The following is a 23,829-nucleotide window of genomic DNA, read 5'->3' as shown; positions in this document are numbered from 1 at the left end:
CCAGGCAAGTGAGGCAATTGGGAACCTTAGTCTGGGAGAATGAAAAACTTCTGTGTGAGTGAGCTTTTTAATAAGAAATTGTTTATACAGGGTTAGATTTCATAGTTTTCAGCTTGCTGAAGCATCTGCTGTTTGTATGGCTTAGCAAGCGTGTTAGAAGATCTCAGGAAAGGTGATTTTTGTCCCAAATTTGATGAGGTTTCCCTTAAAGATCCCAATGGCTAAAAGCATGAGTAAAAAAAATACACAGAAACTGGGCTGGCTTCTATTTATAGGTATTACTTGATCCTTGGTGTATCAAACCCAATTAGCTCCTACTGAAATTAGTGGTGAGTCTGAGTTTCAGCACCTGGTGCTATTAGGCTGGTATTGCAAAATTCAACTGTGCAGGGCTTATTTTTAGGCATGGGTGTGATTTGGTACTTAATACTGCTGGGCACTGCCAATAAATCTGGGTAAGCAACAGCAGAGGCAGGCTCAGGCAATGGAACAAGAGAGGCTGTAAATCTGAAATAGTAAATTTATGGTTTAACAAAATTATATTTGGAGTGGTTTTGGCCTTTAAGCTAGACCTCTCAAGTTATTTCTGCAGGGGCCAGACTAGAAATGCTGTGTAATGTGTAGAGTATTATAGACCTCTGTGGGTTTGGGGTTTTTTTTTGTCTTAAACACTCCATCTGGAAGCAATTATAACTTGGAGAGGGTTCAGTGGATACAGTTGTGTGCCTGTTGTGGCCCACAGTGGGAGAGAAGGATGTATTTTTTATTATCTGCGTGGTCATTGTAACAGGGTATAGCAATTTGTCACATTAAAATAACAAATTAAATGCATATTGAAATCGAATGTTCTGTACATAATGCTACCACAGATGCTTACAGTCACAAACACTTGAGCAGGAGTTTAAACCAAAAAAAGATGAAAAAAATCTGTATGCTGGCAAGAAAAGCAGCCAAGCATCCTCCTATGCACCAGTGGGGCAACAACTGCCTTCAGGACATTAATTACATGTTAATCAGTACTGTTAAGTGACTGTAGATAGTTGTTCCTCTTTGTCCTGGGGAATTGGTGTATTAGCACAGAGCAATGAGGAACAGTGGAAATAAGTGAAAATGGAGCTACTTTGCTCTGAAACACATGCAAATGCTTTCCTAGTTTGAAGTCCAGGAGTTTAGGTACTGACCAACTAACTGTGCTTTTATTGTCTCTGAATTTAAGATGTGCTCTCCCAAAGAAAAAATGGCAATTGCATCCCATGCTTTAAGTGATGGCACTCTTAGTACTAAACCAAGGAGTCAGGAAAGCTGTTGACATTGTAATTCAACTACACAAGGAACAGGAGCATTTCTGTTCCACCAGAATCTCCTGGCTCACACCTGCACAATGTTTTACAATTAAAATGATCTGGGAGGATTTGGGGGAAGGTTACTAAGACACATCAGGAGGTTCTGAGCTTTCTGTCTTCTGCTGAAAGTTCCTTCAGCATGGCTTAGTGCCTTGAGAAACATATACAACTTGCAATAAATCTGGCAGTGATTTCCCACAGAAACACTAATCCAATTTCTAATGTCCAGGTGGAAAATCAGCATTGCAGGTAGCAAATTTCAGTACTGAGAAGCTGTAAACCCTGACATGGCCAAAAAAATCTGGGAAAAATCCTAAACAGCAAACAAAATCACTGCAAAATGAGACTGTGGGAGAGATATGTCAGTATATGCCTCTGTGGATAGATTTAAAGCCTGTAATACAGAATTGACAAAATGCTGTCTTTGAAATGCATGTCAGTGAAGTTTCTTGGTGTTTAAAGATAAAGCAGCATATTTTCCTAGTCATACTATTAATTTTATCCATAACATGGATGCACAACACTGGGCAAATAGTTTTGTTGTTTGGGGTTTGTTTTTTTTCCTGAGAGTTCAGGAACACTGGCAATTTGAGCAAATACTACTATGAAAAAATATCTAGAAGGCATGCAGACCCCAAGACCAAGGGATAGTTAATAATGATCTGTCTAATAAAACCAGCCCCAAATATTACAGTCTGAAAGACTGCATTAAAAGAACATTTTCTTCTTTGCTACTTCCACACCATCCATGGAGAAGCCTGAAAGATTATTAGAATAAGTTAATAGTCCCCTGTGTTTTATCTACCTGAGGGAGTTGTAACAAGACCCTGGCTGAAACAGGAAATATACAATAAATCCCATTTTTATGACTCTGTAAGTCAATGATTTTATGGTTTTAGTAACAGGCATGTAAGAAGTATTTTAGGGTTTAGTTTTCAGTGAGTTGCATGGTTGTTTTTGGTTTGCAGTTTTGTGTTTGTTTTTCTAAGGCAGTATATATAAGCAAATTAAATCACATGTAATCCTGAGATTGCCAAAGAAAGACAACAAAAAACCTGTTCTAAAGAAGTATTTTTCTCAGCTAGTTTTACTCTTGGGAACATCCTGAATAGATACAGTCATGCCTGCACCTTTTTTTTCAGCTGGAATGGGCAGGCCATTCCATAAATCAGGACTATAAAGAACAGTCTTGGTTTATAAACAGCAGCCAGAGTGAGCTTGTGTCTTCTCTGAGCACTGCCACAGGTCACTGATCTGAAGGGTCTGGCAGAACATGGAAGTGGAGAGTTGATTTATGATATGTCACCCAGAGCTTACAGCCTAATGCAGGCTGTTCCTTCCAGTGCTAATGAAGTTTATGGTATCTAAAATACAAATGTGCCTGCACACAGGCTGCTGCATCTTCAGGGCAGTTGTTAGACCAGGAGAATAACACCCTTATTCTGCATTTTTTCGTGGTCTCTGATTTTCCCTTTCTGAAATTCATAGAGCCATACAACGGTTTGGTTTGGAAGGGACCTTAAATATCTCATTCTGCCCACCTGCCATGGGCAGGGACATGTCCCACTATCCCAGGTTGTTCCAAACCTCTTCCAACCTGGCCTTGGACATTTCCAGAAATGGGGCAGCCACAGCTGCTCTGGGAAATCTGTGCCAGGGCCTCAGCATCTTAGAGGGGAGAATTTCTAACAATATCAGCCTAAACCTGCTCTCTTTCAGTTTGAAGCCATGCCCTTTTGTCCTTGACTTCTAGTTTGTTTTAGACACATACTCATTTCTCAGCCACTTGTAGAATATGGAATTAGATGCATCCACTGTATGTACTTAGTTCCTTTTCTCTTAGAAATGTAAATACAGATTTGTGGATCTGCTGAACTCTGCCCCATTTGAGCTGGTCCCTCATCCTCCCTGTGCCTCCCCTGGCCTATAAGCACCGCTAGCTTGCAGAGGTGAGATCCTGGGGTGTGTATATGGGAATGTTTCTTGTCTCTAAAGGGAGACTATAACACTTCAGGATAGAACTGGTGCTAACAAATACACTTGGGACTGGGATAAAACTGATGCTAACAAGCACATTTGGGACTGCCTTGACTGCAACATGTTAATCTTGACCAAACCTGTATGTATTATTTAGCATTGCAAAGAAAGCCTCAAATCTCAAAAGTCATATTTCTATATTTCTATTCAGTAATGTAGTTGTTCCAGCTTAACAGAAATACATGTATTTCCATATTTCAAGCCATGAAATTTTCCTAATGGACGGTTCTGACAGTGGAGCTGCACATCAAAGCATCTCAGAAACCCAGAATCTCTTGCTTTTTAAGCCTCTTGCTGTTCATCTGCTGCCTGCAAGAGAAAATCAAGAAGGGAAGAGGGGAAGAATAGATACTACATAAAGGAAAAAAACCCAAAGAAATAAATTAATGCCAGGTGTCTGAAAGCAGTTCCTTACTTAGCTTCCTTTTGGGGAAAGGTGCAACAACAAAACTCACAATCCCTTTTCATCTTCTCTGCAGCCCTCCTCATTCTGCTCTGTTTCTGTATCCCCAAATAAACTTGGTTGGCCATCCCCAGAGCTCTGTGGGTTATCCTGCCACCTCCTGCTGAAATCCATCCTCATGGTAGTCCAAGGCAACCAAGTTGGGTTTTTAAAATGGGGTTATGAATGTATAAGTTGGACCAGGGGCACTATGAACTGTTGTAGGTTACCACGATTCTTGTGGGAAATAATAATAATAATACTTAATGATGATGATCATAATAATAAAACAACCAATGCCTTTTTCTGTACTTTTTGTATGAGCTACTCTAGAGGCAAATCCCTGCCTTAGGCCTCAACCCCACAGAGTTCTTGTTTATTCTAGGAAATGACTTTGTGTGATACTATGGGCTGTTTTATTATTCTTTAAATTTACAGGTTTGTACCAACCCCCCAAAGTCTCCCATGAAAGTCACAAGCATGCAATGCTGATCTCAGTCTGCTGCCTGGGCATACTTTTATTAAGAAATTCTTGCTGGTCATGCATGACATCAAGCTGATAGAATGATGATACCATAATTTGACTAAGCCCTTTTGGAGTTGTTCAAGATAAGGAATTCCACTGTTGTCACAACCCAGCCCAGCGTTTTAGCACTGCTGTAGAAAGAGGTTTTTTTCTTTATAAATCTCCAGAAAGTGGTGGGATTGAAGGGGTGAAATTCTTGACAGCACTGAGTAAAACACACAGAGTAAAAGCTACTTTGTGTTTTGAGACTAGTGGAAAATTTCATATACCGCAGCACATGCTTTCTCAGCTGACATACAAACTCCCTAGTCACCATTTTCAGTATTACACCTATTATAGTTCAAATTAACAGTACTGGTGTTGTGCAGCAACTGCCCATGAAGACACTGAGCAGGTTGGTAGTTTACTCTTTTCCCCTAACCATTTTATTTTCCTGCTAGTGTAGCTTTACCTGCAGAGCAGAACACTGTAGCTGCATTTTGACAGCATGAAACCACAGCCCTCCCCTTCACTGTGCCTTTTTCTGCTTTACCAGACTCCTCATGTCTTAAAAAAGGTGTCAAGACTGGCCATAGTGCTTCTATATAACAGAAAATAACTTGGCACACACGGGGGGCTGTAAATATTTAGTTGAAATAGCAATGATTCAGGTCAGTAATCAAATTGCCTAGTTGCAGCCAGAGGTGAATTTTTACCACCTTGTATAAGGTGATTTATAGTGGAAGCATTAAGAGGTGATGAATGCAGACCAATCCTGCCAGCAGCCCATTCTCTCCCAGGCACCCAGGATTCTCTCCCAGCTGCACAGGAGCTTGCCAGCAGAGCAGGGCAGTGGGCAAGGGAGCTATCTTCACACCAACACTGCCACATCTGAAGCCAGCTTGCACAGGAATGTGTTTGAATGTTTGTGATCTCGTGGGGATGCCAGCATTTGCTGTTCTGAAAGGAGTTTCAGGAATTTTTCTCTTTAAATAAAGAAGTAAAAGATCCTCTCATATAGATCATGTAGACTTGGGGCTAAAAAATTAAACTTATGGACTTGATAGCCTTGTTGCAGGCATAGGAATATTCACTATTATCAGTGCTTTTTCCTGCAAAGCACAGGAAATATTTTTAAAGCTGATTTATGTAATTATTAATTATCAATCTGAAAAAAAAAATCCTAGAAATGAAATAGAGAGATGGAAGAATTTCATATTGAAGTAGAGAAGTATGTTCATTCATGTCAATGAGTACTTTGCATTGCTATGGCTCATTTCACAGGACTCATTTTCAGGGATGCATGGCTCTCACACTCACAGCTGTCAGGTAAGGTCCCAATGTATTCAGATCCCAACCAGCTGGGTAAGGTTTTGATTAGACCACATGCTTTTTAAACTTGCATTCTTTTACACTGCTAGGGAAAACTCAAGCCTGAGGCTTTGCTATGACTAAATTTGAAGAGTTAAGACGATGAGTAGAAACAGTTCTGTCTCCAATTCCCCCTCCAGATGAGCAAGCTTCCTTTTGCTTGCCTTCATGGCTATTTTGCAAGCCTGGATGCAGGTGCAGGGTCAGGGGCAGCCTGACTGATGGCTCCTAAGGCTGTCACATGCACATGTGTGTGAACATTTCTGCCTCCCTTTGAGCCCCAAATTTTGTTCTAGGATTGCAGGGAACGAGGTTTTGGTCCTTGAAATTAGCACCTGTGAAGGTGAGCAAATAAAAGGTAACCTCTACTCCACTGGCCATATCACAGCTCCTTGTTTGCTTGGCATGTGCCTTTGTTGGAACCAGGACATTAGCAGCTGAGTTGAAGGGATCAAGGTTTCATCTGCAGTCATAAAACTGAAAACTGCAGAAAAGCTTTTCTAGGCTTAGGACCCTGTGTTTGTGAGTCTGTATCCATGGTTGCTTTCACAGCTTGTTCTGGTCTGGTTTCTGAGCATTGGCTTGTGGTAGCTGTGTTTCTACCCATAGGTTTGATTTAGGAGCAGAAACTGGAATAATAAATGCGTGATCGAGCGATTGTAACTGGGAAGAATTTATTCAGCAAATAAATGTCAGCTTGTTTTCACTGTGCAACCTGGTCAAGTGGAAGGTGCCCCTGTCTATGGCAGGGGCTTGGAACTAGATGATCTTTAAGGTCCTTTCCAACTTAAGCTTGTTCTGTGATCCTATGATTATAACAAGGAGCTTTTTTTATTTTTTTTCTCTTTCTCCAGATCAAGTCAGAACTCCCTTTATTGAGCCAGTGTTTTGTGAGGTATCTTAAAAAAGCATTCCCAGCTGTTCAGCCGAATCAACATTATTACTCTTCCAAAATAGCGACGGGTGAGCAATGTCGTCCGCAACTCTTGCTTAAGCATTTGTAATTTTTTTTTTTTTTTAATTTAAAAATAGGTTTTTCCTGAAACTATATGAATGTACCTCCGAGCGATTGTTCTGAAACAGTAAGGTTTTTACTTCGGGGGGAATTTAAGCGCTCGCTCGAGGCAAATTTCCCTCCGGTTCTTCCCAGCAAGAGATCCCCTCGCGGGGCTCTCTCTCCTTTGTTCGGGGCCGGGCTGCGGGCCGGGGAGGGAGGCGGGACCCCGTGAGGGGCCGGGGAGAGAGGCGGGACCCCGTGAGGGGCCGGGCGGAGCCGCCCCCGCTCCGCGCTCTGCCCGCTCGGCCCCTGCTCACCGTCGGGGCGGCCGGCATGTGGCGGGCCCTGGCGGTGCCGGTGCTGGCCCTGGCCGGGCTGCTGCTGATGGGGCGGCCGCCGCCGGGGCAGGGGGCGGCCTGCGAGCCCGTGCGCATCCCGCTGTGCAAGCCGCTGCCCTGGAACATGACCAAGATGCCGAACCACCTGCACCACAGCACGCAGGCCAACGCCGTGCTGGCCATGGAGCAGTTCGAGGGGCTGCTGGGCACCAACTGCAGCCCCGACCTGCTGTTCTTCCTGTGCGCCATGTACGCGCCCATCTGCACCATCGACTTCCAGCACGAGCCCATCAAGCCCTGCAAGTCCGTGTGCGAGCGCGCCCGCGCCGGCTGCGAGCCCGTGCTGGTCCGCTACGGCCACGCCTGGCCCGACAGCCTGGCCTGCGACGAGCTGCCCGTGTACGACCGCGGCGTGTGCATCTCCCCGGAGGCCATCGTCACCGCCGAGGGCGCGGGTGAGTGCGCGGGCACCGGGGACAATGGGCGCGGGCAGCCCGGCAGCTCTGCCTGCTCTCGCTTCTCTCCGCTCTGCCCTCCGCTCCTCTGCTGGCTCTTCTCTGCCTTTCGCTGCTGGAAAAGTTTTTGCAGCCTGTGTGACAAGTGACAGTCCCGCCGCCGCTCTGTGAGTGCGTGCGGGAGCTGCAGCGCTCGTTCCGCGCGGACAGGGAGCGTTTCTACGCTTTCCACACGGTGATCCATCGGCACCGGAGCGAGGGGCAGCCCCCGGCTCTCCCCTTTTTCCCTCCGCTCACCTCTGCTCATCCTCAGCCGCTCCTTCCCAAAGCAGGGTGCTCCCCTCAGGAGCCCCAGACAGGAGCTGGGGCACCAAGGTGCCCCCACTCACTTCCTTTGCCAGTAGTGGCACATGCACACTGAAGGGGAGAAAACATGCTCAGTGGTTAGCACTGGAGATACGGGTTTCAACACAGGTTCTCCAGCAGGTCTCTGAGCTCTGGAATTATAGCCAGGTGAGGAGAGTAGTGAAATGCAGTTCCATTGTGTTTGGTTCCCAACATCCCTGAAGCGACCAAATGGTGCGTGCTGCACACACATCAGCTCTAGAGCAGCCCTGGTGCTGGCTGACCCCTATGGCCTCAGGGGGGCTGGTGGAGCTGCTCAGCTTTCCCACTGCATCCTATTTCTCCAGCTGTGGTCCCACAGGATGGCTGGTGCTGGCTGCCTGCCTTCCAGCAGGACTGTCAGAGGCAGGAGCATCTCTGCGCAGTCAGGTGAGCACTGCTCAGTGTTGAGGCCACCACCGAGCTACAAACCTGCTGGTGCTCAGGGATCCTGCTCTTGTCACAGCTGCCTTTGGGCTGGAGGGGTTGGCAGGACACCCAACTGGGCAGCACAAAAATACTGAATACAGGGAGCTATTGGACAGGAAATTAAGGCAAGCTAGTGGGTGGTTATCACGAGTGAGCTCTGACCTTTTGCGAAGTGATTACAGTTCTTGTGTGTTTTCAGGAAAGCATTTGCTGCTGGTGGAGCCAGGCTACCATTTTCTTTGGTGCAAAGTTTCAGTGCTCCTCTATTAGAGGAGTTGGAGAGCAGACCAGAGGGATCAGAGCAGAGCAGCACCCGTGCACTCCACGAGCTTGTTATGCTGCTGCCTGTCTCCTTCAGTGCCTATAGCTGCAGTGCTGGGTTGTGGGAACTCACTGATGGGCTGTTGATCTCACCTCTCTTTCCTCTGAATGGAAGGAGGATTTTTCATGCTGTGCTCAGCACAGTATTTTGCTGTGCTTCTGTCCCACTACCAAATGCTTTATGTATCCCACTGTCAGTAATGCCAAACGCTGTAATTCCTGTTTTCTTCTCCTGACAAAATATCACGCTTCGGTTTCCTGACTGTGCTCCCCAGCTCAGCCTTCCCAGGTAAGCTGCTCTCTCCATCTCCATTTATTTACAGGCCAGACAAACTCTATTCCATCTCTGACTCTCTTCTCTTACCCTCTGCACCTCTTGAAACCTCCATACCTTGGTATCTCTAGTCATTACTGCTATTTCTAACTTCTGACTGCTTCCCTTATGCCTTTCCCTTCTTTTTTTTCCCCAGCCCATGAACACAACTATTTTTGCCATCAGCTGCTGCCCTCTGAGGGCTGCAGTCCTGCTGGGGTAGTTTTGGGGAGACGTGGTTTTGAGCACCAAGCACCTTTCTCTGCAGCATTGAGGTGCTTTCAAAGCCACCTTAAAAAAGGTTCCAGCATGAGCAAGGTTTGGCAGGTCTGCAGCCATTTGAAAGCAATCACATTCAAATCTGGAGGGAGGAAGCTTGGCTGAAATCGCCCCCGAGTTACCTATTTCTGAGGACTTCAGCAGTACAATAACCTCTTTGAGGGATTCCAGGGCCAGATCCATGAAAACTCTCTTTCAGTGAATGAGAACCTGATGACATTCTCATTTCTGGGCTGAATATTTTGAACTGATGCATTATGCACCAGACTGAAAGAATCCTTCTTGAGGGAATAAAACTGTTCTTTTAGAAAGCAGAGGGAAGGATTCCTGTTCTAGGGAGATGTAAGGTGAACACTTTCAAATCTAATTCTCCAAATAAAAAAATTGCTGCTCAGTAGAAGACACGAATAACCAACTGCCTGATGAGTAGTGTGCTCTTATTTGCTTTTATTTATCTCCTAAGCATTCTAGCCCCTTCTGCTGTCTGTAAACTGCATCTAATAGAGCAGACAGAAATATAATCCATTGTTTTATGGCTTTCTGCTGTAGAAGGGGCTTTTTATGTTCTTTGGAAATGAAATCTTATTTTTGCTTTCATTCTTTTGCTACCTATAGCAGGGTTCTAGTGTTTCCTTCCCTCTAGAGGTTTCTGTGTTATTGCTGGTGAACATTAGAACATTTGTCTTGTCTCTGCTCTGAGGGAGCAGCCTTAAGGATGATGTAGTCAGTGTTTGTCCTTGTCAGAGCACAGACTGGATCCACAAGCCCAATTTCCATCAGTTATATTCCCTGCATCCCAGTAGCCTGTGAGTGTTGCAAAATATGGAGGAACTGTGGTTGGTAAAATCTGTGATAAATCTCAGTAAGAAGTTCACTTTGAGACAAAGTCCATCACAGGTGTCTTTTAGGACCTCTTTCCATTTGAGTTCAGGTGCTGGGAGAGATCTGGACACTCCTGTCACAGGACCAAGGGGCTGCTGACACAGTGAAGGAGTGAACCATATTTCAGTCTTCCTGTGCATATGCTTACTCTTCCTCCTGTCTATCAGATTACCTGCTTCCCTCCTTCAGGACCCTGTCAAACCTTAGATGTGTAAAACAGCAGGAACTGCTGACAGACAGAATTGTCTCAAATCTAGAATTTCTAGAGGCAGGACCTGTCTTTTTTGCAGGTAACAAGTGGCCAGTGCTGGTGTTGGGATGCTGGCTAAAAAAGCAACTTCCTCATATGTCCTTGGCTGCTACTGCCTAGCAGAATGTTTATGTCTCAAGTGAAATGTTTATTCCTGTTTTGAAGAGGGAACTAACAACAAAGCCAGAGCAGTGTGATGTATTGGAAGACATTTGTCAGGCAGGTTATCTCACCATATCTTATTTAGATAAGAATATAGTTTGAATAAGAGAATTAATAAGATAAATTAAATCTTAGTAATGAGGAGACCACCAATGGTATTAGTGCTCACTACACTTCAGCTACCTTTATCAGGGCTGAGTACCCTGGATTTTACAGTCTAAGCATTTAGTCAATACCTGGGCCATTAAATGTCATCAAAACCTGGTGGGATTTGTTATGAGGAATAATATTACCGAGTTGTTTCTCTTTTTCAAACCTCTCATCCACATCTGTGGTTGCAGGCATTGTTATTTTGTACACTTACTGTACAAGTGGCTTTTATTTAGCTCTCATTGTTAGTGTTTTGTTTTGTTTTTTTAAATATAGGATCCCTGTGAATGATGGGTATAATATTGGAAAAAACAGTTTGGATTTTATCCCCTGCTCCTAAACAAAATTTAATAGGAAACTTTTGGATTGGACCTCTGGAAAGTATTCCCCTCTTTGGCAACCCAGCTAATCATCACTGACAGGTGTTTATTTCATCAAGATTGCTTTGCATAGACAGAACTTGGCAGAAGGTTTGCCCATGAAGAGAAATGAACCAATTGTTTGGGGTTTTTTAAATAGCTTTTTTTCCCCCTCTCTCTGTCTGCATTACAGCTGGAGCTCTCAGCAGTCCTGAGCACCTGAGTGCTCTCTATGCTTTTACCACATCAGGAGGAATTGTAGATTTAAAGCTGTAGCTTGGCTGAATGAACAAGATAATTGACCCAGGAGAGGAAGAATGAGAAGTGTGGTTATCCTTTTAATTTTTGCAAGAGGGAAGCCATTTCAATTCTTCTTTCATCACATCCTAGAATATCAGAATGCATTTGATATAAAATATATATATATAAAATATATAAAATGCATTTTTAATGTATTGAGAATAGGTGGGCAATCAAAATCAAATATGTAAGTAAGAACCAGCTTGTATAGTTTGACTTGTTACAAGGCAGCATGGTGAAGATTCAGAGGTTCTATGGAAGTACTTGTTGCAAAGATCAGATTGGATCCATAAAAATATTGGGTTTTTTTCTGTAAACTAAAATCCTATGATTGTTTGGAACTTTGCAAGGAAATGGATGTGCTGTTTTATTGGCAACAAGATATTGAATATAAAAGAGCATCTATTCAATCTTTTGATGCTATTTTCTATAACCTTTGCTCCTTATGTTGGTTAGAATAATTATTCCTGAAGTCTCAATTTTTTTTAAAGTTAATTATTATGTGACGGAATTAGTTGTTTTTCAGTTTTATTCTTGCCCTGACTGTGATTTAGTTGCATCCTCATTTATGTAAATGAAGTTTCTTGTTGCTATGAGTAGTATAAGTATTCATAAAGTGGAGATTTTAATTCTTTTTTTAAAGAAGGATGGCAAAAGTAGAAGGTTAGCTAAGTAATATTATTTTTCTTTTAAGCAGGTAATTACAAAATTTGTGATTAAATAATGATCCTGGTCCTTAAAATTTAATCCACAATCTAAAGTCATCATGAATATTGAGTACCATGAGTGTCCTGGGCTGTTTTACAGCAAATGCAGCTCAGGCTTTTATTGCATTTGCTCTACCTTGTAAAGGCAGTGGCCTTGCCCCCATGATTATGTAAGAACCTAACAAAGATGATTGCAGGATTCCAGATCCCAGAACTGGAAGAGCAGCACAAATGACTGAGGGTGCAAAATTACAGATGGGCTTTTCCTTTGAAAGCTCATTTGTTTTTTTCCATTTTATATGCCATTCTAATAAAATATCCTGCTTCTCTCCCAGTTCTTGTTCCTCTTGCATTTATTTTGTCCTTAGCTCATTCAAGGTTATATGCTTTAACATTCTTGTTTTTCATGATTAAATATATGTATAAACCCATTAAATTACGTGATTTTATTAATGGGTTTGAAATGATGCATTTTTCTGATGTGGGACACATTCCACTTATGAATGTGTCTGAAAGCAGTTCTTGGGGCATAGTGCCTTTTTAAACTTCTGTTCCTTATCTGTCCTTCAGAGTAATCAGTGTGTTTTTAAACTGAGGGGAAGGTCTGAAACATTTAGTTTGGCATTTACTTCAACAGTATGATTGTGGTTAGTTGATTTGATTTCCTCAGTAACCAAAAAAATGCCCCGAAGTAATTTCTCTTTCATCATCTAATTAAATGCAAACACTACATGTGTTTTCTGTAGGTGATCAAAATTCATGGCATAAATGTCAACCCTTGTCTGAAACCTGCCAGACTGTAGCAATGGAAATGGGATATTTAGTCTGCTTCAGCATTTAACATGATATGCTGGATTAATGTGAAATTTGGGTAAAACATTGTGTTAGCTTTAGTGGACTGACCTCTAGAATATTGCAAACTGTTTATTAGTAAAGTTATTAAGTTTCCACGTACTAAATGTTAGGCAAAGAGAAACCATTGTAATATATGTGTAGTGAAATAATCCAATATTAAAAATACTAACATTTCTTTACATGTTTTACAAATCCATGCCAGATTTCCCTATGGATTCTAATAATGGCAACTGTAGAGGGGCCGGCATTGGTAAGTACATTTTTATAAAACTGTAGAATAAGCTGTAGAGTTTCAAATCCTTCAAATATTTAATTAAGAGGGGTACTAAGCAATAAATACTTAAATACTTAGTCTTGACTGAGAGTACTGTACATTGTACTTTTGCATTCCATGGGCAGATGGGATTTGGGACTAATGAGCCTCAAAATGTCCATCAAAGGAGGAGAGCTGTGCTGATTTTATTAAAAGTTTTGTCTTAAACAGAGAGAGTAATCATTACATTGATCTTTTTTCTTCTGGGCAAAACCAGTGAAGATAATGGTTCATTCTGACCTTAAAGTTTTCAAATTAAATTCAGTACTCTTTGTAGATAATGGCAATACTTGCATTAGCCTGAGGAGGCTGAGGATGATACCTATTTCAACAAATCTGTTTTTTTTTTTGTTTCTGTTTAGTTTTGCTGGAACTGAATAAAACTGAATGAAACCCCTTGACCATTACCACTGCTTGCCAATGCAGAGCAGCAAAGTCCAGGATGGTATATAATAATTACAGGAATGTGAATCTTTCTCTCAAGCAAGCCAATGAGTGTAGATTTCCTTGAATTTTATTATGATTCCATCACACTTCTCCTCTTAGGTCTTTGTCAAGAAATTGAGACTTGGAAGCTTAGCATTGACCTCCACATTTTTGCTTCTGCAGAGGTGCTGATGAGCTACAGTGTGCACTGATGTTTATTTCAAGAATATAAACCCCTAAGCATGGTTGTTGAACCTATCATTAGATACCTATACATATAAAATTTCAGCAGTAAGCTCTGTGACCAAATTGCAAAAAGTAATGCCCAGTTTATAATGCAGTTTAAAAATTGAATCAGTAGGTCCCAGTGTGAAAGCAGCTATATTCATGCAAAATACTCTTTAAATCACAATGCATACCCTCTAGAAACCCAGGTACAGTTAAAAAAAAAAACCCATAAAAATAAGCCCCTTAACAAGCTATGCTTTAAATTGTCTTGAGCATGTCTGAAAGACTTGATATTTGTTACTAATATTAGTATCTTCATTGTTTGAAGCCATTTTCAGCTGTGTGGCATTAAGAAAGTATTTCATACTCAATGCAGGCTGTACAAAGAGCATACAAGCTTCACTTTGAGTATGAAAGCAAAGCTGTTTGCTCTCAGTGTCACCTTATATCAAAACTATGAACATGTCTTTACTGCTGCCTGCCCATAGGCATGCAGAAAGCATGTAATTCCAGTGAGTGACTCTTCAGTGGAAGAAGAAAATTTCAGTCATATTGTTACTGTTGTGATGCTTTTCCATGATGAAAGCAAAGCCAGACCTAAAAATTTCCATAGTTTTTTTGGTTTTTTTTAGATCTTAGACCTAAAAGAATCCCATAGAAAATAGGATAAGGATGCACAGAAAAATTGCTGATGAAATATCTGCTTTTATCACTGCCTCTTACTGTACATTATTTCTTGTTCCATGTGCTACATCTGTTTGAACTGACAAGCACAGTTGGACCACCTAAAAGGCCATGTTTCAAAATGGCTTTATCTTCATGTTCAGTAAAGGAAATCTGTAGTTTTGCCATTGTAAATAGTGACTTTTTGTTTGTTTGTTTTGCAAGTAGCAAACTGATGTGTTTTTTTAAAAAATTCATTCTCAGCTTTGTGGTTTCTGCATCTTATTGCTTGTGCTGCTGTTCATGGTCACAGGGAACTCCTGGGATATCCCAGTTTAGGACACCTTTTTCCATGGCAGTGTCTGCTGACAAAACCTTCCCTCCAAGTCTGCATGGGGGGTTTTTGGGAGACCTTTTTTACCTCTGTGGTAGTGAACTACAGTGTTCTTTGCTTCATCCCATGCTCCTCAAGTCTCTTAGAAAATTTTCTTAATTTTTTTTTTATCCTTTGTTTGTCTGGGAAATATTTGCCAGGTTTGAGTGCTTGTACAGGTCAGTATTACAGCCAGGGTCGTGGCACATATATTTAAGATGACACATATATTTCTTGATAGCAATCCATGGGGAAAACCATTCTCCCATGTAGTCCATGTCTTTTAGCATTTACAGAGTGAAATTTTCAAGGACAGATTTTGAGCATTTGGTAGTCCTGTACTTACTTGAAAAGAAATTTTAATGTCTAGCTGTGATCTCAGTCAAAGCCAGTGGGAGCCTCTGTTTGGGACATGACCATTTTTGTGGTCTCAGAGCTCTTCTGGTAATTCTGGCAGCTCCTGAGGAGGCTGTCAAGTAGGCTGGGATTTTCCCTCAGCATCAGGCTATGCAGCACATTTTTATAGCCACCTTTCATGGGTGTTCCAGCTCCCTGGGGGAAGGTCAACATTTGCCTTCCTTTGAAAATCACTGTACCAGGAATTGGGAGAGAGGAATAGGTTCTGGCTCTAACTTTATAGCTGACCTTGGCAAATGACTTTTGTGTTACTTTCTGTATCTCTAAATAGTAATCAGGACTAGAGCAGCATTTTGTACAGTTCTTTTATATGTAAATTTAAAAAGCATGAGAGTGACTAGGAGGTTCTTCAGTAAGAACACAGGCAGGTGTTAGATTTTTAGGTAATTTAGAAATAGAACTGGACTAATAAAATATATTCTGAGATTAATAAACTGGGCCAGTGCTGCCTTAAAACTGAAGGATATGTGAGACTGTTTGTCTTGCAATTTAGTCTATTATATTTTCCCTGGGACACAGTGCAAAGTACTGTAGAGCAGGAGAATATAGTGTAAGGTCAGTTGTTGGATTTATGTTGTTGGAGTTGAGTGCTGGGGTGCCTGTGTGAGTGTGGGTCACAGGAGCTGATCTTTTATGCTCTGTTTCAAGACAGCTTATAAAGGGAGCTGTAATTTGGCCTACAGTATCCCTGAGCTCACAAAGGCAGAAGGGAAGCAAAAAATCACTTCCCTTCTCTGCTTTTGTTATTTTAACACAAACACATAGAAAAGTTAAAGTCTGTAGGACTCTATATATAGATTCCTGAGGATGTGTTTGAAATTCAAGGAAATAATACATTTTTCTTTTGAAATGTTTTCCTCCTTCCTGTATTTTTTTTTGTATTTTCAACTACAAGAATTATTCCAATGGGAAATAAATAGTGATTTGGGAAATCAGTAACCATATGATTCCATCTCCTTTTAATTTTTTTTTAATATGCAGGAATCTTATATAGCAAATAAAAGTTCTTTTCCAGACTCTTCATGTTGGATTTAACTAAATCACTAGCTTATAGGCATTGATATTTAGAGTGGTGGTGTATAGAAATAAGCTGCATTAAATCTACTTCCATTTATGCCAAATCAAATGTCAAAATAGATGGCCATGCATGTGTAATACTGGGATTGAATACTGCTGTTTTAAATTACTCCTCTAGTGTAAAATAAGTAAATATTTGCAGTAGAACAGCCAGCCCTGAAATACCAGTGGTGTTAATGAACACCACTGTGGGTCTGGAGCTTCAGCATTAGCATACCCTGGGCACTAATGAAAATATTTTTACCTCTGTTAGAGTTCCCAGCTGTCTGGCATCTGCACCTCTGGAAATGCTGCTCTGACAGTGCTCATTTGTGCTGTTTTTTGAAGGCTATCCCTCTGGCCACAAGGGCTAAGAATTTCTCTGTTTTCATTAAACTTGGGCTTCTGGGCCATAATAAAATGGTGTAAAATGTACACAGTTCCTAATGATGAATTGGATGGACTTGTCAGCAACCTGATCTAGTTGAAGATGTCCCTGGATGGCCTTTAAAGGTCCTTTCCAATGCCAAGTATCCTATGAGGGTCTGCTAGCCAGAATATCCCAGTTTGCTAAACTAACCTGAGGTACACAGTATTCAAAAAAATGTTAACTCATGCACTGCCATTTTATTTTATTTTTGTGTCTCTATTATGGTTTGCATGATAAAAGGAACAGAAAGGAGGGAATTCCTTAAGTCTAGTACAGAAGAGAGGACAGCATTGCAAGGGTGGAATTACAGCACCTGTGAGCACAGGATTATACCTTGAATTGGCTTAAAATTAGGATTTTGTCACTTCAGACTCAAAGTCCGTGTGTCTTTGTTGTTGTGTTGTGATTTGGGTTTTGTTTGTTTTTTTTTAATTTTCAGTATGTCAGGTTTTCTCCTAAAAACATTTAAGGTCTCATGGACAGTCCCACATCTCCCAGCAGAATAGACCAGGAATGCCCTGTGGTTTCAGCAAACTTTGTTAGGTGTGAACTGAAGGTTTTGGGGAAGATTTGTCCCTGAATACATGCTCTTTTCTTTCTGAACCAAACTTTCTGTTTCTGCAGACCGCTGCAAGTGCAAGCCTGTAAAAGCCACCCAGAAGACTTATCTACGCAACAACTACAACTACGGTGAGAACAGTGCACTGCCAGCTCCCAGCTGCTTTAAGGCTGCAGGAGGGGCAGAGTTGGCATCAAAAAAGCATAAAAAGTTCACAGTTACTGGTGGTAACCCCAATGTTGCTAATTGAAGGAGGAAGGTGTGGTCTGAAACATTTCCAAATTTGAAGGGTGAAGGAGATTAGCTTGATATGTTAGTACAGGAGTATCTTTGTGGAGTTGTTTCAGTTTTGGTGCAGGCATTTGGGGTTCTCTAGAAAGAGTAGTGATGCAACAAAAATGCCATTGTGGGCTGCCTCTGTGATTTCCAGTATACCCAGCTTTTGCAGAAGGAGATGTTTGCAGTAGCTTTCCTGCCCACTGGCTCTCCATGAGATCTAGCAGGCTCTTTTCCTTCTGGTGTATCAAAGTCAGCAATGAGAATCTTGCCAGCTGTCAGTAACACCTGTAAAAGTGCTCAAGGCCTGCTCTTCAGGCATATAACAGCTCCAGGCTCATATTTTTCCTCATACTGTTTGTTTCAAGCAAATTATGACAGCGAAGCCACTGAATACATATCACAGGAACTGAACAGTTGGGCCCTTCCTTATTGCAAAAACCAAGCCTTTTTAAGCATTTAGGCCTTTACCAGTTACACAGTTTTAAATCATAGCAAACATAATCCAACCAATCACTACACACCACGATGTGAACATGTAATGATTGTATAACTTGTTTTCTTACAAGTCACTTTTCCATAGTCCTTTTCTGCTTAGCCAAAGTAGCAGACCTGAGCCATAATTTTACAAAGGCAGTAAGACTCTTATTTTATAAGGCCTTACTTATCTGCAGCTCTTCCTTTTTTCCCATTAATCAGACAAAGAACCTTAGGTTCAATGAATTTTGAGGCTTTATATAAATGGTAGTGATTGTATAATATTTATTGGGATTATGCATATATAAAACCAGAATCAGACTGTCTTCTTTTTAAAAGAGTTGCTGTTAAAAGCTAAAAAATTCAAACTGTATTCAAACCGTTTTTTGGTCACTAGTCAGTTTTATGTTGTTTTGGTGGATTTGTTTAAAAAAAAATTAGAGTGACTCTTTTCTAGTCAGAAACTGCCTATGGCAGAGTCATTGAGCATGCTCCTGTCCATTTTCTCAAGCTTTTGAAGTTAAAAAGGTTTCTAAAGGCATTTGAAATATCTCAAAATTAAAGCAATATTTTATTTTGAGATCTTAGAAGGTTTTGAGAAAGGGGATCACTTAGGGTAAATTGTGCATACTAAATGCACAACTTAGTGTTTGTTGGCAACTATATTTAATGCGATAATATATACTGGTTAAGGGTTGTTATGGGCCATGCATGTGAAGTGAGATGTGTCAGTCCATGATTTTCTTTCTCCTGTATTACCTTTCTCACATAGGAGACATTTGGAATTTGGGGTGTCTCTTATTTTTAGTGTGGAAAGGGATTCTTGTTTGCAGGCTGTGAGTGATGTGGCATTCTCTAGATCATGACCTCAGGGTTGGCTTTGCATTTGCAGTGGTATCAGTTCACTGATCAGATCACTACGAGAGAATAAAAAACTCTGCCTTTGAAAGGCAACCTTTCCTCCTGTGCAACTTAAGGCAAGGAAAGGGCAGGAGAGGAAACAATTGGAGAGGTCATTGGGTCAAGATCAGGAGCATTTGAAGTTCATAAAGAGCAGAGCAGATTAGTGCTGGGTCACTGGAAAGAATAAAAAAGGTAAGGGCATGTCATCCAGCAGAAGTAGTGATATGAGAAGTTTTAGTGGGTCAGAGTGATAAAGTTTGCTCATCTGTACTGCAGGTAGTCAAAAAGGGAGCAGCCACAGCTCAAAGGAGAGGGAGAGCATACCATAAGTAGATTGAATATATTTATTGTGGAAAGGGTGAAGAAGAAAGGAAGGAAGTCAGTCAGTCAAAGGCCAGCTTAAACAGGATGTAAATCGAACTGGTACATAACTCCTGCTCCTGAGTCTTAGTAAGAGTCACACTGAGCTGCCTGGACCTCCTTGGTGGAGGGTGAAGTAAGGAAGGGAAGAGATGGAGGCAGAGACATTGCTAAGCTTCTGATGAAGGGGACACCAAGGACAGCTTGGGAGTGACCTGCATTATCTGCTGCTTCTAATGAGGCTCTTTTTGACTTTTTCCCAGTCATTCGGGCCAAAGTGAAGGAGGTGAAGACTAAATGTCATGATGTCACTGCAGTAGTGGAAGTAAAGGAGATCCTGAAATCTTCCCTAGTGAACATTCCAAAGGACACTGTAAACCTTCACACGAATTCTGGCTGCCTGTGCCCACTGCTCAGTGCCAATGAAGAATACATCATCATGGGCTACGAGGACAAGGAGCGCTCCAGGTGACTCCTCCTGGGTTGTCCTTGCAAACAACGTTTGTTGTTCCTGTTCCCCTGTCATGAAGCTGAATGTCAGAGCCAGAAGGGAGGAAAACTTGATGTGGGTGTCTATACATCTCCTTCATGGTATTCAGGGAGGGCAGGGCTCTCTGCAGGCACAAAGGTCTCAGTCTGGTGTGTGTTGAGTAACTGGTTGTCTCTGTTGTGCAGGTTACTCTTGGTGGAAGGCTCCATAGCTGAGAAGTGGAAGGAACGTCTTGGTAAAAAAATAAAGGTAAGAAAATACCTCACCAGAAGTCAAATGTTGTGGGTGCCATAAAACATCTACCTGTCTTTTCAAAATCAGGGAAGAAAATGCATATACTGCCTCCAGTTAATTGATATCACGTAAGAAAAACTAACTTGGTGTGTTATTTGCTGTATTACTTAGAACTGGATGCTGAGTAAATTAAAGGATACATTGAATTACCCCAAAGTATCCCAGTGTAGCAGCAGTCAAAACCTCTGTCTGAAAAAAGCAGATAATAAGTGTTTTTTAAATCTGTAGGCAAGCTGTGCGTTCCACAACACATGCCTGCTTAGTTTGGGTTGTGATATGAATTAAAAATACCCAAACAGACGGGGGTTTTACAAATGTTTTTCAGACTAAGTCAAGATTATACTTTTAAGATTTAATATTCCTTAAGCAGAGTTCTGCTCTCACCAAATTTCATGGATTAGCAACTATTTTAAATTCACTTTCCCAAACGGGATGAAGGAGAAATCTGATAGGGAAGTTAAGGCATGGCAAAACAAGTTCAAACACAAGTCATGCACTGTAGAATCATGGAATGGTTTGGTTTGGAAGGGACCTTACAGCCCATCCTGTCTCATCTCTGCCATGGATATTCCTTCCATTATCCCAGGCTGCTCCAAGCCCCATCCAATCTGGCCTTGAGCACTTCCAGGGATGGGGCAGCCACAGCTTCTCTGGGCAACCTGGTCCTCACCACTCTCACTGAGGAGAATTTCTTCCATATATATAATATAATACAATACAATATAATATAATCTGTCACTTTAAAACCATTATCCTTTGTCATTGCACATCAGCGATGGAGAGACAGGGACTTCTGAGTTTGGATCAGAAGCCAATTTTATTGAGTATGCAAGGGGTTTATATATTTTACTTGTGTGGCACTTACATAGGGTTCTGTTTTTGGAAACAATTTCCCACTGGTTCCACATTCTTCGTGACGTTATGTCACTTGGTAACGTTATCTTAAAGTTTAAAACATTATCTATAAAGTTTCCCAACATGTTTCTTGCTCACTCCTTGCCCAGGAAGCATTTATCTGTGTCTGTCTCTCCCTCTGTTCCTGCTCCATTAGGCCTGAGATATGAGGCCCCTTTATCAGTTCATTGTACTCTGTTTTATTCCTTATAGTTACATGCTCTTGTAAAAAATCCTTCTCCAACTCCTTTGTAGGCTCTTTAGGTACTGGAAGGTATTCTAGGATCTCCTTGAACTCTTCTCCAGGCTGAGCAACCCCAACTCTCTGTAGGAAATTATATTCTGGGTTTTTTTCTTACTTAAATGTTTTCTAAATGCCTTCCAAATTCTGGAAGGATTACCTTTATGATTCAATGAGCTGCAAAGTATGAGTGGTTTGACATTGTTAGGAATGTCACTTTACACAGAATATTCTTATTTTGACACATTTTCTCAGCCATTCATTTGCTATAATTGTTGTGCCTGTGCAAACCAGTCTTCTCTTCCACTCAGCACTTTCTTCATCAGTGATCACTGGCAGGAAAATACCGTTGTGTTTATAACTGCAAGATTTTCTGTGCACATTTCTCACATCAGTGAGTGAAAAGATACAGGGACCTTGTTTCAATTGTTGTTTGATTTGGCAGAATACTAGGAAATCCACTGCAGAGAAAATGCCACGTTGCTGCCATGAGCTGACTTCTGCTTAGTTTCAGTTCTTGGGTGATAACCTCATTTGTTGGAATATTTTGAGAAGCACAAACACACTTACTTTCTCATTTACTTCCTTGTTGCCTGTAACCTGCTGCCTCTTCCCTTGCACCCATCCTGGGAATGTTGAGGACCCTGCCACATCATCACCCACTTATCATCATCATCTTCCTTCCCAAGAGCATCAAGAGTTGTACCAGCTATATTTATTACATCTTTTCTTTTTTTAATGTGATTTCTACTGCCTGCAAAAATAAAAATAAATAATATTTTATATTTTTTTTAATTAACAAAAACCCCTAGACTTTTTTCCCTATTTAAATGATGTTTCCCAACAAACTCTTATCGCACCCTGTGGAAACAGCAACAGCTTTTCTTCTTTTGCTGCTGTACGTGGTTCTGTCACCTGTACGTGGTTCTGTCACCTGTGCTGGGTTCTGTCACCTGTGCTGGGTTCTGTCACCTGTGCTGGGCTCTGTCACCTGAGCTGTGGTTTCTCTGCCTTTCCACCTGCAGCGCTGGGATCAGAAGCTGCGGCACCTGGGCAAGGGGAAGGCAGAGGCCGGACACGGTGACTCGGCTCCGAAGGCCGGCAGCGCCCGGCAGGCACGCAGTTAAATGTGGGATCTGCACGGGGACATGCAGGGGACTGTCTACCCAGACTTCACTGTTGGAGCAGCCAAGGAGAAATTGCACTATTGCACGTTATATTCTATTGTTTACTACGAAATTATGGTTTAGCTTTTATTAGTTTTTGTTCTCCCTCTTGTTTTCCGCCTTTTTCTTTTTGGATATGTGCAAGTTCTGGAAATGTATTTTTTTTTTTCCTGTTACTAAGAACTGTAGAAAACTGCCCTTATGAGATGAAGAAAGACAAGGACATATTCAATTTACCTTTCTGATGCAAGCAGGAATGAAATCTGGCAAAGACCATTGCTTAAAGTCATGACTCACACTGGCTTTCCCTGTTCACTCTTTCTTGATCACTGTTTGCTCTGTTTTGGGTAGGTTGTTATCTGGGTTTAAATGTATCATTTTTTATTCTGAAATATAATTCTGAAATACATAATTTTTTTTTTCTTAAGAGAACTGTTTGAATCAGTACAGCTTTATTAAGTTTTCTTACAGATAAACAACTTGTATAAGGCAGAGTCTAAATATGTGCATGTACACAGGGAACCTGGGATTTCCAGTGGTTTGGACCTTGAAGGAAAGACTATCTATTCTGTAACCATAATTTATAACATGCTTCTTCTCTTATAATGGCAGTTTTTCCCCCCTTTTCTCAGCTGAGTTATAGGAGTAGACACACTCACCAGGCCTGCTTCTCATTACAGGTCTGCAGTTTAGCCTTTTGATTTTGTGGTGTTATTCTTAAATCTTTGCCTACATAAACAAGTGTTCAATGCTCAGTAACATATGTCCAATAAAAGAATTGTAGTCGCCAACACAGACCTTACCTGACTTCTGAACCAACATCATATTGCTAATACTACTCTTGAAAATATAAAAACCAAAAAAACCTTAATTTTTGTGATTTAATAGAATTATTTGCCAACTTATTCGAAATTCTCTTTGTTTTTCTACTCTCCCATGCTTAAAAGAAATTAAAATGGGGTCATCAAAGAACAACCCTCTTTGGAATAGTCTGCAGCCCTAGTACACTAGAGCTGCCTTTCAGTTAAAATAGTGTTGAGTTGTTGGGTGGTTTAAAAATAGGATGATGATAAGTAGGACAGAAGTATTTGGGAATATTATAATAATGCTATTTTAAGATTTCAGTTAATAATCAGCAGTTTGGGGACAGGTTTTCTGTTGGGCTAAAACAACAACATCCTGCAACACTAAAATTTTTATTTGTAATTAAAAATAAAGGGAAAATTTAGGGGCAAGATTGGTTCTGGAAATTCTTAATCCTCCAGGTATTAAATCCTCAGTATTTTCTCAGAAATCAGACAGATCACAGAATTACTTAGGTTGGAAAAGACCTCCAGCATCATCAAGTCTAAGCTTTGATTGATCTCCACCATGTCAACTGAGT

The 23,829-nt window shown here is 41.3% G+C and overlaps 1 protein-coding gene across 1 annotated transcript; it reads left to right on the top strand.

Moving 5' to 3' along the window:
• Nucleotides 1–6,933: 6,933 nt before the first annotated feature.
• FRZB (frizzled related protein) lies at nucleotides 6,934–23,236 on the top strand. Its single transcript, XM_079310706.1, has 6 exons — nucleotides 6,934–7,488; nucleotides 13,082–13,129; nucleotides 17,410–17,475; nucleotides 19,624–19,828; nucleotides 20,036–20,099; nucleotides 22,305–23,236. Exons 1-6 carry the CDS (start codon nucleotides 7,029–7,031, stop codon nucleotides 22,404–22,406), a joined length of 945 nt encoding a protein of 314 aa, XP_079166832.1. The 5' UTR covers nucleotides 6,934–7,028; the 3' UTR covers nucleotides 22,407–23,236.
• The last annotated feature ends 593 nt before the right edge of the window (nucleotides 23,237–23,829 follow it).

Source organism: Erithacus rubecula, assembly GCF_903797595.1.
Source record: "Erithacus rubecula genome assembly, chromosome: 8".
NCBI classification, from domain to species: Eukaryota; Metazoa; Chordata; class Aves; order Passeriformes; family Muscicapidae; genus Erithacus; species Erithacus rubecula.
The sequence above is the reverse complement of the archived record's forward strand: the minus strand, read 5'-3'. Positions and strand labels throughout refer to the sequence as shown.